The sequence below is a fragment of the Vulpes vulpes genome, chromosome 1, assembly GCF_048418805.1.
Source record: "Vulpes vulpes isolate BD-2025 chromosome 1, VulVul3, whole genome shotgun sequence".
Lineage (NCBI taxonomy): Eukaryota > Metazoa > Chordata > Mammalia > Carnivora > Canidae > Vulpes > Vulpes vulpes.
In genome coordinates this window covers 20,729,986-20,746,073 of record NC_132780.1, presented here as the reverse complement: position 1 = coordinate 20,746,073, position 16,088 = coordinate 20,729,986, and the positions used below count along the sequence as shown (strand labels likewise).

At 56.0% G+C, this 16,088-nt stretch overlaps 2 protein-coding genes across 3 annotated transcripts; one reads left to right on the top strand and one right to left on the bottom strand.

Moving 5' to 3' along the window:
* Positions 1 to 130: 130 nt before the first annotated feature.
* Positions 131 to 2,239, bottom strand: ZNF580 (zinc finger protein 580). Of its 2 annotated transcripts, none has more exons than XM_072759954.1 (2): positions 1,983 to 2,239; positions 131 to 1,007 (listed from the first exon to the last, which is right to left on the bottom strand). In XM_072759954.1, the coding sequence occupies exon 2, from the start codon at positions 993 to 995 to the stop codon at positions 477 to 479; it is 519 nt and encodes a 172-aa protein (XP_072616055.1). In that variant the 5' UTR covers positions 996 to 1,007; positions 1,983 to 2,239; the 3' UTR covers positions 131 to 476. The 2 variants fall into 2 exon arrangements, with proteins under 2 accessions (XP_072616055.1, XP_025841101.1); XM_025985316.2 differs by lacking the exon at positions 1,983 to 2,239 and adding an exon at positions 1,109 to 1,243.
* Positions 2,240 to 11,776: 9,537 nt separating this feature from the next.
* Positions 11,777 to 15,374, top strand: ZNF784 (zinc finger protein 784). The gene is made up of 2 exons (XM_025985201.2): positions 11,777 to 11,938; positions 13,494 to 15,374. Exons 1-2 carry the CDS (start codon positions 11,861 to 11,863, stop codon positions 14,382 to 14,384), a joined length of 969 nt encoding a protein of 322 aa, XP_025840986.1. The 5' UTR covers positions 11,777 to 11,860; the 3' UTR covers positions 14,385 to 15,374.
* The last annotated feature ends 714 nt before the right edge of the window (positions 15,375 to 16,088 follow it).

The window sequence follows — 16,088 nt, the reverse complement described above, 5'->3', positions numbered from 1 at the left end:
TTCGGGAAACGTATCCGGCCAGAAACACCCGCCGAGAGGAAGGTTCCCGGGCGCAGACGGTCCGGCCCCCCGCCTAGCCCCAGCCCGCTGCCCACCCCCCACCACACACACGCATGTCTGAGCCCTAAAGTGGAGTGCGGAATGTTTATTGAGTAAGGGGAGAAGGGGTGAATGGAAAGTGGTAGATACAGAAACGAGCCAGACCGTGCCGTGCTCTTTGTCAAGTCTTCCGTGCGCACACCCGGTCGCCACTGAGAAGACCGAGGCCCGGAGAGGTTGTGTCACCGGCAAAGGCTCGCACAGCACAGCCGAGCTAGGGAGGGGATCACGCAGCTAGGCGGGTAGGTAAGGAAGGAATGGTGTCTGTCCCCGGGGCGGAGGAAGACACCCAGGCCCCGGGTAAGGCAGTGGCCGCGGGGAGGCGGGGGCGCGTGGGGGTCCGCCGTGTGGCCCGCGGGGCCCCGACGGTCCGGGATTCAGTGCAGGCGCACGTGCTGCGCCAGCTCGGCGGCGTCCTGGAAGCGGCGCGGGCACAGAGGGCAGGTGTGCGGCGGGCCTGCCCGGGCGCGGTGCGTGGCGCGGTGCCGCGACAGGTGGCTGGAGCGCTTGAAGGCTTTGCCGCAGGCGCCGCACGTGAAGGGCTTGAGGTCCGAGTGCGACACGCGGTGGCTCTGCAGCCGCAGAGGGCTGGCGAAGACACGTGCACACTCTGGGCAGCTGTAGCCCTTGCGCGGGCCCGACTCTCCCGGCGCCGCCTCGCGCTGCGGCGGGCCCCGGGGCTCCTCCTCCAGCTGCACCGTGTACGTGTAGGGGACCCCGTTGGCATCGATGAGCAGGTGGCGGCCCAGCCGCGGGGGGCGCGGCCCTGCCGCCGAGGACGGCGTGGAGGGAGGGCCTTCCGTCTTGGGGAAAGGGGGAGCCTTGGGGGGCGGTGGGTCCATGGCCTCTGGGGAGGAGGACCGAGGGTGGGGTGGCCGAGGCGGCAGCAGCAGCATCTGGGGCGTCAGCTGGGAGCAGTAGTGGAGGGGAAACAAATTAAAATCGCCTCTTAGCGAGAAAACTGTCCCCTTTCCCGCTGCTTGTTATGCCCTCTGGACCACTGACCTACCTCTCCTGCCAAAAAGAAACCGACTCTAGGCCAGACGGCTCTGGTTCCATGAAGCTGCTTCCAGGACACCTCCAGCTGAGCCGGGCGCACCCCTGCCTTTCCTCCTGTGGCTCCCCCGAGGCCAGGCCAGAGGTCTCTGCGCGGCCATTCCCCCCGCCCGCCCCCAGCTCCCTCACAGCCTGTTCACTTCCAAGTCTGGTTCCTCTCTTGACGGCCTCAGGGCGTCATCTGCTCCTAGTGGGTCGGGGGCCTCCCCGTTTTCCCAGGCACAGCCCGGGTGGAATCCTGTCCCCGTCCGCGGGGGCACACAGCCACCTCCCACCCGGGAAGGCCAGCCTAGCTCCGGGCACCTCGCGGTCCCGCTGACTCTCCTTTCTGGGTTCCCAGCGCGCCGGGTTGGGCCCCGGGCGGCTCCATACTGGCCCTGTCTTAGCCCCCCCAGGTCTCGCCCCGGTCCCCGCCCGACGAACCCATTGTCTGTGTTTCATGCACCCCCAGACCCTGCACCTCGCTGCCCGAGGTCCCCTCGAGTGCGCCCCTCTCTCCGACGACACCGTTACTTCTCCCGTCCTCGCCCTCGGGGGCCTCGTGCCACCCCTCGCTGCCCTCAGCGTGGCCCCCGGAGCCCCCGCCCCTGCCCTCGGGGCGCATCTGACACCTCTGTGTCCCCATTCCTCCAGCCCACTGCTCCGATCCGCCTCCTCTAACCCCAGCGCCCGGGTCCCCCAGCCAGCCGATGCTCCCCCGCCCCAGGGCTTCCTCCACCCCCAGCCCGGCCCCACCCCCACCCCCGTAGCGCCCGCCCCTCCCCCAGTCCGGCCCGGCCTTGCGCCGTGAGGGAGCCAGGCTCCTCCCTCCGTCCCGGCCCGCGTACCCGATGCGGCGGCCTCTCGGGACCGGAGGAGCGGGCCGAGGTCCCGGGCGGCCCGGGCTTCCCCTCGCGAGTACCGGCGGCAGCGGGGCCGAGACTTCCGGGAGCTCCGGGCCGGCGGCGCCGGGGACGCGGGCGCGGGGGGCGCGGGCGCGGGGCGCGAGGGGCGGCGGTGTCGCTGGAAAAGGGCGCCGTCAGGAAACGCGCGTGCCACCACGAAGGTTCCGCTATCCCCGAGCCCGCTGCTCCCACGATCCCGGTCCACCGAGCCCTGCCCTCTTCCCCGACAGGAGCTGATCGGCGCCGAGACGCCGATTAATAAACAGGCTAGGCGGTCTGCGTGGCCTGGTGCTCAGCGAGGAAAGGGTGCGCCCAGGTCTGTCCAGGGGCAGCTGCACCCCCTGCCCGGACATGCGGGGGGCGGGAACGGGAATGGTCCTATCGGTGGGGCACATGGGGAGACCCAGGCCTTCAGAGGGCCAGGCATCAGCAGTGACAGACGTGGAAGCTGTGGCCTCCCCTCGGACAGATGGGGGAACCGAGGCCCTCGGAGGGCCAGATGTTACTGGATGTGGAGGTGGGAAAGGGTAGCTCGTCCTGGCAGGCTGATAGGGAAATTGAGGCCCGAGAGGGATCGGAGGCCCTGTACAAAGCGCCTCCCGCGGCGCAGGGGGAAATCGAGGCAGCGCCTGGAGCTTGCTTTGGGGCCGCGCCGGGTGGCGGTAGCACCTGGAGGCCCGGCTGCAGGTGCGACCCCAGGTGGCGGCAGGTGCGGGCGGCCGTCCCCGGGCCGGGAACCGTTTGAAAAGCAGGGGTAGCGTGGTGGGGAGCGCGCTGCGTGGAACCGGCAGCAGAGGGGGCGGCGGGAGCGCCGAGCGAGTTAGAAGGGGCCTCATTGTCGCGCCCAGCCCCAGGACCCGGGGAAAGGGGTGCGGGCGGAGATTCACACTAATGAGTTCTCAAAGAGAACTGTCTGGGTGACTAGCCAAGTGTGGCGACTGCGGCTGAGGACCTGCATTTTAAATGTTTCTCGGGATGCCTGGGGTGGCTCAGCGGTTGAGTGTCTGCCTTTGGCTCAGGGCGCGATCCTGGGGACCCGGGATCGAGTCCCACATCGGGCTCCCTGCATGGAGCCTTCTTCTCCCTCTGCCTGTGTCTCTGCCTCTCTCTCTCTCTCTCTGTGACTATCATAAATAAATAAAAATAAAAAATTAAAAAAAAAAGAAAATGTTTCTCTTCACTTAAAGCTAAATAGCCAAAAATAAATAAATAAAATAAATAAATAAATAAATAAAGCTAAATAGCCACACGTAGCTAGTGGCTGCCTACGGTTTGGAACCGCTCCTAAACCGCCCTCAGCCGTTTGCAAACTGGAGGCCAGCAGGCCAGAAAGGATTCGCAGTTGTATTTGATTTGGACCATACACGCTATTTTTCCTAGTGTTTTACTGGGCAATATTTAAGAAGCCAGAAAATGACAGTGGTCAATCCCAGGTTATCAAGAGGGGCTGTGGCAGAGTCAGGATTCCAACAAAAGGCTCTTGCCTCTCACCCCTGACCAGAGTGGGCTGGCCATTCCCCCTTTCAAGAATGAGGAAACAGAGGTTCAGGTCACACAGCAAGAAAGACCAGGGCCTCTGCCATCTGTACCAAAAAGAAGAGATTCTATGGAGTCTCCGTGGCCTCTTGGCCATCCAGCAAGTCCCTTCCAGCCTGCACATGCTGGGCCAGGCACTGGGAATCCTTCGCACTCCAAGACAAAGCTGGCCCCGGGGCGTGAGTACCACCCAGCCCGGCAGGTGCACAAATGAAGTGAGGCCTTGCTGCAGCACTTGCAGGATCAAACCTGATCCTGGAGCTCTGAGTGGGCGATGCTGTAGCTCGTGGGTGCCTGCCCATCTTGCAAGCCCAGGGTCACTAAGGACCAGTAAAGCACCGGGGGTCCTGAGGTCCCCGTGCCAACTGGGACCACTGGGGACCAGTGAAGCCCTGGGTAGGTCCTGGGCTCCTCCTGCGGACTGAGACCAGTGAAACCCCCGGCGGGGGTGGGTGGGGAGCGGGGGACGGACCTGAGCTCCCGCCGGCGGGCCTCCTCCCTGCGCATGTGGACCCCAGCCGCCTGCAGGGGTCCGCGGCCGCCAGTGGGGCACAGGGGGAGACGGGGCCACCGCAGGGCGGGGGCCTGGGCGGGAAGGGCCAGGGCAGGCCTACCTCGGGATTCCGAGCCCGCCGGAGGCAGACGGGATAGTTCCCCGCGCAGCGCCCCGCGCCGCCCCGCTACTGTGGCCAACGCGGCTCCGGAATCCACCCGGGTGGGACACGAACACCCCCAAACAACGGTTCCGGCGTCACACGGGGACAGCCAGCGACCGAAATCAGAGGGGCTTGCCATGTCTATTGGTTCCCAGCAAAAACAGAGGGCCGGAATGATTTTGCCCTGCAACAGCGGAGGAAACCCAGGCCTTGACACGTCAAGCATCAGACGGCCAGAAAATAGGGCGGGGGATGCCCCTGAGCCGATGGGAAAGGCAAGGCCAGAGAGAGGCGGTCAATGGCCCTGGATTACATGGCTGGTCAAGGCTGGTACTGTCCAGCTGGAGCAGCTGAGGGAAATGATACCCAGATCTAGAGTACGCCAGAAGTCCTGGTCTGCACCCCCACAGCCAGCCAGGACCTCCTGGGCCAAGGGAGCAGGGGCAGGCGCCCCCTCGTGGGTTGACCAGCTGCTGGAGGCTTGAAGGACTTCCCACAGGGGTCGCACACTTCTGGCCAGAATCCTAAGTGAGAGACACCTGCTGGCCCAGGTTAAGCACGCTTGTATAGCTAGCACCTGGAGAAGCCCAGGTAGGTGTTGGCTCATCTCCCTTTGCATCATCCTGAGCTGCTTACTACAGCCACAGTAGGAAGTGTGGAGGAGCACCCCATGGCAGTCAGTCAGTAAGTGACAGCCTGAGCATGGAGACACAGAGGAAGGAAGAACAAGGCAAGAAGAAAGATGTCTTAGCAGGTTTGGCGAATCATTACTATCTGGTGCTGACAGGGAGGAGAGAACTCATTCCTGGTTTACAGAGGGTTGCCTGAAGCCAAAGAGTGAATGCCCCAGTCATAAATTCCACCCATTGCACAGTCAACATCCAGGGTCCCTGCCTTTTGGGTGAGGCTTCAGGGAAACGATCACTAATCATCTTTGGAGGTGAGGATGTCTTTTTCATTACCCTCTCACACTTTCTCTGCCACGCACAGGCCTCCAGCATGCCTCGAGGTTGGAAAGCATTCATTCTGGGAGAGAGCAGCTCAGAAAAGGGTGCTGCTTTGTCCATGAGACATGCCAGAGCCAAGCTCTGCAAATGACATCTTTCAAGCTCCACATCGGAGAGCTGTAGGAAGATTCCCAGCACGCTGTTTGCCATGGGCATCAGTTTTAGGTCCGTATCAGTGATAGACTTAGTTGGCGCTAATGCACCAGGATGTGCTGAGCCAGCTACCTGGTAATCCTAAACCACCCCAGGGGCAGAAGGAACACATTCAGGAAGCCCAGCGCTGGACTGGCTGGTGCTGGCAGACTGCTAGATTGCTTGAAGGCCTCCAGATGCAGTGCCAGACATCCAAGTGGGACAGGCTGTGAGCCTTGAGACAAAGTATTCTTTTTTTCTTTATGTATTTTTAAGATTCCACCCACTTGAGAGAGAAAAAGAAAGAGCACACAAGCAGGAGAAGTAGCAGAGGCAGAAGGAGGAGCAGATTCCCTGCTGAGCAAGGCTCAATCCCAGGACCCCAGGGATCATCACCTAAGCCAAAAGCAGACACTGAACCACTGAGCCACCCAGGCACTCCTGACAGCATGTTGAAGACCTGCAGGCACTTAGGATAGCTGTAAACCAAGTGGGAGTCAGTGCCTTTGACTTACAGGCTGTCATCAGGCTTCTCCACTCCTTCTCCACATATCACATTGTATATGTAGGTGGATGTTATGCCCTCTAGGCACTGAGCAGGTACTGGCCTGGAACCAGGGCAGGAAATGAGCATGAAGGAGGAGGAAGAGTTGGAGGAGGAAACTCAAGGGAAGAGTATTCACTGAGGATAGAAGGAGCCTCCATTGATGAAAATAAAGCCATAGGCATCCTTGAATCGAGAGGAGTAGCTACAGGAGGAAGACCTGCATTAAGTGAAACCAGGGAGAAGCTAAGGGGCTGTGGTGACCAGAGGACCTCCCTGCGTCCCCCAATCTTTGCTAATCCATGACACACACACCCTCTACTCCTTAACACGCACGGTCTGGACAAGGGGCTGGTGGGTAGGGTCTTCCATGCCCCACTATGTGCCAGATGCTGGACTTGCTAACTTGACCGCTTCTGCACGCTCCCAGGACCCCTACAGGCCTCTAGCATCTGTCACCCCGTTCCTACCGGTGTGCACCGCGGTCCCCTTACACGCCCTCCTACACTCCCGCACCACCCAAGTTTTCCCTTACGCTGTCGCCCACCGTCTCCTCCTTCTAACGCCCAGCGGGCGGGGTCCTCCTCAGCCCTCCCTCCCAGGGCTGCCCGCGCTCCCCACTCGCGAGATCCCGTCCTTTCGTGCTGGCCCTGCAACACCAAATGTCTCCATTCCCTCCTCCCCCGGGGGTGTCTCCACACACACACCCCCCAGCATCTCCATCCCCCTCCCCACCCAGTGTCTCCCCTCTGACGGCGGGGCTTCGACCTCCTGCGTCCGTCCTCACCGCCCACCTCGGCCGCGCTGCTGTCTGCCCCTCCCCTGCCCCCGATGGCTCCTCCACGCCGACCTCAGTCTCTCCAGCCGCCCCGCCACGGTCCGCTCTTGCCAGAGCCCCGGACGCCCACCGGATCATCGCCCCAGACCCTCTGGAGAACCCTCCCTCTCGGCGCGGGGTCCTTATGCTTCCGGACCCCGACTCAACTTGGCACGACCCTTTCTGTCCGTGGGGGCCCGAGGCTCAGCCGCCCGGTGAGCTGCCCCCCAGGAACTCAGGAAGCGCTGGGACTGGGTCTCCTGGGGGCCCTAAAGGTGCCATTGCCTCCGACCGGGAAGGACGGGGAGGGTATTCACGTGAAAGCCTTCCGGGCGGAAACACACGCCTTCGAAGAAAAGGTTCCCAGTAGCCCTTCGTTCCACTGAACTGAATCTCATTCCTTCAACAAATTGTTTAAGTGTCGCCTTCGTGGCAACTTCCGGGGATAAAAGAGTGAGCAAACTAGTGCCTTTCTTCCCTTCAGAAGTGACAAATCTTGTTATTGGACACCTGGTGCAGCAAGGAGCTCTACTGAGCCTCGTGGGGGCGACAAAGACCGGAATATTTAACTGTCACCCCACCTAAGCACCTGGGAGAGACAGAGGGACAGCAATCAGGAGACTAGCATCACTAAAGAATCTTGTAGGGGAGACAGGAATTTTGAAGGAGAAGGTCCTTTAGTATCTCAAACCCAGCCTTCCATTTTTCAGAGAAAAACTGACGCCTAGAGAGGTTAAGTGAAATGTTGGTCACACAGCAGGTGGACCCTGAAAGTCACACTCTTACACTCTGTGGCCCCTGAGTGTTACAAGGGGTGAAACGAGAAAGTTCAGGTTGAAAATGAGAGAGCTGGGACACCCGGGTGGCTCAGTAGTTGAGCGTCTGCCTTTGGCTCAGGTGGTGATCCCAGCAGTCCTGGATCCCAGGAGTCCTTCAGCCCAGGGCCTGATCCTGGAGACACGGAATCGAGTCCCCCATCCGGCTTCCTGCAGGGAGCCTGCTTCTCCCTCTGCCTGTGTCTCTGCTTCTCTCTGTGTCTCTCACTAATAAATAAATAAAATTTTTAAAAAATGAGAGAGTTTCCTTGGTGAAAGAGTTGCCTGAGTGTGACACAGACAGGTAGATCTTCCAGCCACAGTGGGTCAGTCTGGGGCTGGCCAATTACAGGCTGGCTATGTAAGGAAAAACCAGATGGCATGACCTAAACTCAATGCTGTCTTGAAGTAGTAAGCATTCCATCAGAATTTTGTGGCAAACTTCAGATTTTAATGAAGCAGCTTAGAAATGATGCAATCAATTTAGTCTTCAAACAGACCCCAAGTCTCTCCAGGGGAGTCTGAGAAGCGTTGTGTGACACCATTCTCATTTGGCTCAGTTTTCCCATTTGTCACATAGAGGCCACCATTCTTTTTTTTTAATATAAGATGTATATTACACAAAGTACACAAGTCTTAAGGTTACAGATCAGTGAATTTTAATGTATATACATAGCAATATAACCAGCACCGCAGAGAGCACCCCAGGATGCTTCCTGTCAGTCATTAGCCTCCAGTAAGGGTGACTTTTTCTGATTTCAACTCCCAAGGACTAGTTTGGCCTGCTCTTAAAAACCTCATATAAATATAGTTATAAGTACTTTTTCGTGTCTGACTTCTTTCACTCACATTATGTCAGCCATGCTGTTGTTTTCAATAATTTGTTTTTCCCTTGCTGTATAGTTTCTGTTGTATGTTCTTATCCTACAATTTCCTTCTTTTTTCTTTTTAACTGTCAATGGACATTTGTTTTGAGTTTTAGTCTATTATTAATAAAGCTACTATGAATAATCTCATACATGTTGTTTGGTGGATATAAGGACTCACTTCTTATGGGTATTAATGGTCTTCTAAGTGGCTGCAACAACTTACATTCCTGACAGCAGGGTATGTGGGTTTCATCTGCTTCACACCCTCCCCAACACTTGTTATCTGAAGATCTTTAATCTCAGTTTAGTGGGTGGGAAGTATATATCATGTCATGCCTTCATGATGCCCAGTGATGCTGAGCACATCTGCCTGTATTCATGGGCCACTTTAATAGCTTCTGTTCTGAGACATCTGGCCCATTTTTAAGTGGAGGGATATCTCTCCATGTCCAGGAAGGAGTTTTGGAGGATTGAAGAAACCAAGGTCTGGAGAAGCTGAACGTGCTCACATTACACAACTTTCCTAGTCCATTAGACTGCCATCATAGAATACCAGGTCCAGGGCAGGAGAATTGTACTTCTCACATTTCTGGAAGCTGGGAGGGCTGGGATCAAGATGCCAGCAGATTCTGTCTGCTGAGGGGCCCCCTCCAGATTCAGAGACAGCACCTTCTGTGTCCTCACATGGAAGGAGCAAGGGAGCTCTCTGGGGTCTTTTATAAGACCACTAAACCTGGGATGCCTGGGTGGCTCAATGATTGAGCATCTGCCTTTGGCTCAGGTCGTGATCCAGGAGTCCCAGGATTGAGAGCCCCACATCAGGCTCCCTGCAATGGAGCCTGCTTCTCCCTCTGCCTGTGTGTCTCTCTCTCTCTCTCCCTCTCTCTCTGTATCTCTCATGAATAAATAAATAAAGTCTTTTTTAAAAAATACAATTTTAAAAATTGATTTATTCTTTAGTAATCTCTACACCCAATGTGAGGTTTGAAGTCACAAGCCTGAGATCAAATGTTACATACTCTTCCAACTGAGCTAGCCAGGCACCCCTCATTTATTAGAAAAAAAAGATTTTTTTTCAAAGATTTTATTTATTTATTCATGAGAGACACACACAGAGAGGCAGAGACACAGACAGAGGGAGAAGCAGGCTCTGTGGAATGAGCCCAATGTGGGACATGATCCCAGATCCCAGGATCACTCCCTGAGCCGAAGGTAGCAGCTCAACCGCTGAGCCACCCAGGCGTCCCCAAAAATATATTTTTAAAAAGATTTTATTTGCTTGAGAGAGAGAGAGAGAGAGAATGAACATGGGGGAAGGGCAGAGAGAGAGGGAGAAGTTGATTCCAGGCTGAGCAGGGAACCCATCTCAGGGCTGGATCCCGGGACTCAGGGATATGACCTGAGCCAAATGCTGCTTAACTAACTGAGCCACCCAAGGGCCCTTACTAGAAAAAAAATTAGAGCACACAGAACAATATCATATATAATATATACGAAAATGAGGAAGACATGCATAGGAATGATAAATAGAAAATGCAAACTCTAACGTCAGGGGAGGGTAGGAGAAGGGGTGAGGGGTACATAAGTTAGATTGTTATCTGCAATGTTGTATATTTTAAATTTATTAGTGAGTATGGACAGTTGTTTGTTTTTACATAGAAATAGTTTATATTAGGGGCACCTGGATGGCTCAGCTGGTAGGATCTGGTCTATCCTGGGATAGACCTCCCTGCTCAGCGGGGAGCCTCCTTCTCCCTCATGCTCTGCCTGGTGCTCCCCCTGCTTGTGCTCTGTCAACTAAAATCTTTTTTAAAAAAGAAACAGTTTATAATTTTAAAATATAAGTAACAGACTCCTTATGTGTATCAGTTAAGATACAATAACTTATATGGGGGATCCCTGGGTGGCTCCACTGTTTAGTGCCTGCCTTTGGCCCAGGATGGAATCCTGGAGTCCTGGGATTGAGTCCCACATCAGGCTCCCTGCATGGAGCCTGCTTCTCCATCGGCCTGTGTCTCTGCCTGCCTCTCTTTCTCTCTCTCTCTCTCTGTCTCTCATGAATAAATAAATAAAATATTTTTAAAAACACAATAAAAAAATTAAAAAATTTAAAAAACACAATAGCTTATATGGTAGTAACAGCCTCTGACTCAATGGCTTAACAAAATAAAACGTTTTTTAATGCTACATAAATGCTACATCTCCAAGGAGGCCCAGGACTAGGCTCTGTTCTCTGTAGACACTCTAGAACTCAGGATGATGGAAACCACTGCAACCATCCGATCCCAAGTACAGATCGGCAGGAGGAAACCTGTTGAAGAGCTCTGTGGCTCTTTCCAGGAGCTGTCATTGATAATCCACTGGCCAAGGAAAGCCAGCACACCAGGTCTAACTTCAAAGGAAAGTGCAATATATATATATATATATATATATATATATATATATATATATATATATATTTCAAAGGAAAGTTGCAACATATATATTATATATATATTTTTATATATCTCATAAATATATATATCTCATATATATATTTTATTTATTTATTTATTTATGAGAGAGAGCAAGCAGGAGCGGGGTGAGGGGCAAAAGGAGAAGCAGACTCCCCAATGAGCAGGGAGCCTGATGTGGGGCTCCATCCCAGGACTCCAGGATCAAAACCTGAGCTGAAGGCAGACACTTCACCGACTTAGCCACCAGGTGCCCCAGGAAAGTGCAATCTTATCACCGCAGGGAAGGAGGAGAAACAGCAAATTTAGCAAGGATGGTAATGTTCAAGCATCAGCTACCCTGCCTCCTCCCAAAACACCAAAGTGTGCTCAAAGTCCCATATCTCGTCTTGTTGGGTTTTCACGCCGCCGCTCCAGTTTTATACGTGTAGAGAAAACGTGTACAAGGCCCAGAGCAGTGTGGTGACTTGTCCACGGCCACACAGCGGGGCCCCAGTTCTGTTCTGGGTGCTCCCACAACCCACCGTCGGGGCTTCTCTATCTAGACGTGCGCTCCCCGGTCCGTGGATGCTTGCAAACTCCCAGGGCCGCCAGTCGCTGTTCGCCGAGTGCCTCCTGCGAAAATGCTCACATTCTTTGTAAACTTTCCACCACTCCGTTGAGGGTAGCCACCGGAGGCGGCGACAAACGCATGTGGTAGGAACACAACAAAAAACAGAACAAAGGTAACACAGGTGGGGTTCTGGCGAGAGTCGGTTAATGCCGGAGCCTGCGGACGCTGGTGAGGAAGGGAGGTCTTGCTTGGCGCACAGCCACTTCAGCTAGAGAGGTGGTTAAAGTGCGCTCAGCGCTCCCTCGGTGGGCGGGGCTCGGCCTCCGCAGGGCCACGCCCCCCCGCCGACCACTGCGCCTGCGCGGCGCCTCTGACGCAGGCCCGAGCCCCGCCTCTTCCCACCGCGACCGCGGGCCTGGGGGCGGGGCCTGGGCACAAGATGGCCGCCGCGCGCCCGGAGGCCCCGAGTCCAAGCTCAGCGGCCCCGGAGCCGCGATCCTCGGAGACGCCGGACCTGGTGCGGGCGGAGAAGGGGCCTCAGCCGGGGACTCGAGGCGGGAGGAGGTCTCGGGTCAGGGGGCGGGGCTTGGGCGGAGCCTAGCGGGGCTGGGCGGGGGAGGTATTTAGGTCTCTGGGTCTGGGGGCGGTGCTTCTTGGGTGGGCGAGGGGCGTGGCCTAAGGAGGAGCCTATGAGGGTGGAAGGCGGGGTCTGGAGGGCGGGGCCTGAGGAGGGGGTTGGGTGGAACATCTGGGCGGGAGACGAGTCCAGTGAGAGGTATATGTAAGTAGGGGGCGGGGCATTCCGAGGGCGGGGCTTCAAAAATTCTGGGGCTGGTGGATTTGCTTGGAAGGCTCAGAAGGTGACCCTGAAAGGGAAGGATGGGCAGTTATGGTGGGGGCACCCACGTTGGAGTGGGGTAATGATTTTGCAGAGGTCTGAGTGACAGGACTCAAATGCCTAGGGGAGGATTTTGGGAGGAATGATGATGCCCCAGGTGACTCTAGAACTAACCCACTCAGAACTGGAGAGTGATAGGACATTCATTCATTCAGCAAACATCTCCTGAGTTCTTACTTGGGCCCCATAGACAAAACAGATAAGGACTGTATTCTGTTGGAGCTCACAGTCTAGAGGACAGAGACAATAACGGATCTTTATTGTGTTTCGCTAAAAAGGAAATAAAAAGTGAGCTGATAGACTGGGGGTAAGGAGAGCTAAATTTGGACGAAAGAAGTCAGCTGTGTGCTGGCTTAGATTTACAGTGGGGTCAGAGACAAGCAGGAGCCAGAGCATGATGGATAATATGATGACAGCTTTGGATTTTATTTTATTTTTTTTTTTAATTTTTATTTTATTTATTTATGATAGGCACACAGTGAGAGAGAGAGAGAGAGAGAGAGAGGCAGAGACACAGCCAGAGGGAGAAGCAGGCTCCATGCACCGGGAGCCTGACGTGGGATTCGATCCCGAGTCTCCAGGATCGCGCCCTGGGCCAAAGGCAGGCGCCAAACCGCTGCGCCACCCAGGGATCCCCCCCAGCTTTGGATTTTAAGTGCAGTTGAAGCCATGAGAGTTTTGGGGTTTTTTTAATATTTAAATTTATTTAAATAAATAAAGAGGGAGAAGCAGGCTGCACACAGGGAACCCGATCTGGGACTGGATCCCTGGGCTCCGGGATCACGCCCTGAGACTAAGGCAAATGCTCAACCGCTGAGCCACCCAGGCATCTCTATGGGAGTGTTTTGAATGGGAAAATGGCAATCTAATTTCCATTTTCAAAAGGTCATTTGAGCTACTTTGGGGAGCCAGCAGACAGGGGGTTCTGTTCAGGAAGCTTTTTCGGTTGTCAAGCCAAAAAATTGGCTTTTAACTGGGGTAGGGGAGAAAAACAGCTGGATGCTTGGGAAAGGTGTGAAGTCTTGATAGGAATGCTACAGGATCCTGTAGGATGGAGAGCAGGATCTGGAAATTGAGGGGCGCAGTGTGCTTCCAGGGAGATGGATGTTTTAATAAGTGGGGGCATGTTGGGAAGGGTCCACAGGCTCCTGGTCTTTGTCTCCCCCTTACCCAGGTCCTGGTCCCAGATGATGGCCGCCCCGCCACCCCCCCAAGTGACCTCATCGAGATCCAGGTAGTGAAGGTGACAGACACCACGCTGGTCCCCGAGCCACCGGAGCCAGGCTCCCTCCACTGTGCCTTGTGCCCGGCTGCGTTCCGGCTGGTGTCTGAGCTGCTATTCCATGAACATGGCCACCTGGCGGAGGCGGAGGGCGGCGGGCAGGGTGGGGATCCCAGCCGGTGTCATGTGTGTGGCCACAGTTGCCCCGGCCCCGCCAGCCTCCGCGCCCACTACAGCCTGCACACGGGGGAGCGGCCCTACCGCTGTGCCCTGTGCCCGCGTGCTTTCAAGGCCCTGGCGCCTCTGCTGCGGCACCAGCGCCGACATGGGGTGGAGCCAGGGGCCTCTCAGAGGTCTCCTGAAGCGGCCGCGGCTAGAGCATCGAGGCCCGGGGTGCCACCGGAGAGGTCAGAGGTGGTGATGGCAGCGGCGGCTGCGGGCGCTGCCGTGGGCAAGCCTTTCGCCTGCAGGTTCTGCGCCAAGCCGTTCCGCCGCTCCTCAGACATGCGCGACCACGAGCGGGTGCACACGGGCGAGCGGCCCTACCACTGCGGCATCTGTGGCAAGGGCTTCACCCAGTCGTCGGTGCTCAGTGGCCACGCGCGCATTCACACTGGGGAGCGCCCCTTCCGCTGCGCCCTGTGCGACCGCACATTCAACAACTCCTCTAACTTCCGCAAGCACCAACGCACCCACTTCCACGGGCCGGGGCCGGGAGACTCTGGCACCCGGCAGGCTTCGGGGGCCGAGGGGCCGGGGAGTGGGCGTGGGCATGGGCCAGAAAAGAGCCTGGAAGAAGGACGGGGGGAGGCGGCCAAGGTGAAGGTGGAGGTCGACCAGTAGGCTGGGAGAGCAAGGCCATGGGAACATTAATACAGGAAGTAGAAGGTGGATTGCAGGGGAAGGGGTGGATGGGAAGCAGAGGCAGGAGAGGTGAAGAAAGCTAAGGAGGTGGCTAAGAGCAGCTAGTGAGGGAGAACCAGTTTGGGGATACCCACAAATCCATACAGCACCTCCATGAGACTCAGAAAGGCACAGACACTGCCCTATGGATGCCCAGCTAAATGTGAGGAACATGGGCTACATTTCACTGCCCAATCTGCCTACCCCTTGGGTGTCCCAACAGAACCTGGGCACTACAGATGGGGAGCCAGGGTTGAGTGGAAGGGGTAGAACCAGGGTCTGCCCTGGTGTCTCTGGGCCAGCCCGTCATCTACAGAACCCTGGACTATCTTGGGACCTAGGGTGGACCAGGATGGAATCTTTTGCCTACCTCACTGGATTGCACTGAACCTGGGGTGCCTACCCACCCTCAGGCAGAAGACTCCCACCAGGTTCTCCATAAAGAGATTCTGGAATGCCATCACCTTGAAGCCAGAGGGTCCCCAAGTCCTAGCCGAAAGCACTCAAGCCTCAAGGATGTAAGCCTGAGCATAAGAAAGTTGACTCCAAGAGCTGCTCCCTGCTCCCACGGTGGTCCCTCCTTAACCCACTGACTCTGAGGCAACAAAAAAATCCGGACAGCAAACAGCCACCTAATGTCCCCCCTCATAAGGCTTTAGGTTCAGAGCCCATGGCCCCCAGGGCTTCGGCATAGCCTCAGATTTCTCTGACTTCCTCCATTCCCAATGTGAACCAAACAGCTTACTACCTGACCCAAGGCTACCCCCAAGGAAGGGTTGGGAGATGGCAGCACTGGTGGGCTGGCCTGTGTATACAATGGGCATGGGGTGGGATGAACTGAGTCACTCTGGTGAGGGTGAGAGGAGGACTTGGGAGCTGGAGGTGGGGAGCCTCCAGTTCTACTCCTATTAAAGGACTTTCTGAAGGGTTTCTCTGTCAGTCTTGTGTTTGGGGGTTGGGGATAGAGGATCCACACTGGTCTTGCCACAAGCAGTGAATCGCAGCATCTCTCCAAAATCTCTCCTTATCTTTAGATCTCTATTCGGAGATACTTATTTTAGCTGTGGCAGTGAGTGTCAGGAAATCTGGCAAAAGGAAGGGATTCCTCTGATCAGTATGCCTTTCAAGGAGGGAGAGCCCTGGATTTGCACACCTTCCTGTTCACTTCCCACAAGATATCCCTTAGGTCAGAACACCAACAGAATTCATTCTGTTTCCCCCAAAGAAAGGGCTGTGTTTCCTATTGACCTCACCAACCAAGCTAGAGACCTGGACAGGTTCCTGAAACCTTCGTCCCTCATGCACACATCTAATCCCTACCCTCATCCCTTTCCTGCTGTTGAGCCAGTTAAGTATCTTGAATCTGAACATTTTTTCATCACTAGTCTTTCAGGCCAAGCCAACAGTGGCCCCACATTTGGAGACTACCCAGTAGTAGTCTCCAGTCTCCATACCACAGCCTAATGGGCCCACTGCTCCTCGTGGCTTTCAGAAAGGATCCCCCTCCCCCCCAAAAAAAACCAGAAAGGATCCCATGCATAAATGCCTCTAGGAGCGGGGTGACAGTGTAAACGAGTGAGGGAGGTGGCTGGAAAGCACCAGCACTGGTGAGGTGACACATGGCAACTGACACTTGGGCCCAGT

Bases quoted from the DNA above. Each gene is read 5' to 3' on its own strand.
- ZNF580 (XM_072759954.1), bottom strand. From the start codon at position 995: ATGCTGCTGCTGCCGCCTCGGCCACCCCACCCTCGGTCCTCCTCCCCA.
- ZNF784 (XM_025985201.2), top strand. From the start codon at position 11,861: ATGGCCGCCGCGCGCCCGGAGGCCCCGAGTCCAAGCTCAGCGGCCCCG. The intron at 11,939-13,493 runs GTGCGGGCGGAG...CCCCTTACCCAG, and splicing joins CCTCGGAGACGCCGGACCTG to GTCCTGGTCCCAGATGATGG.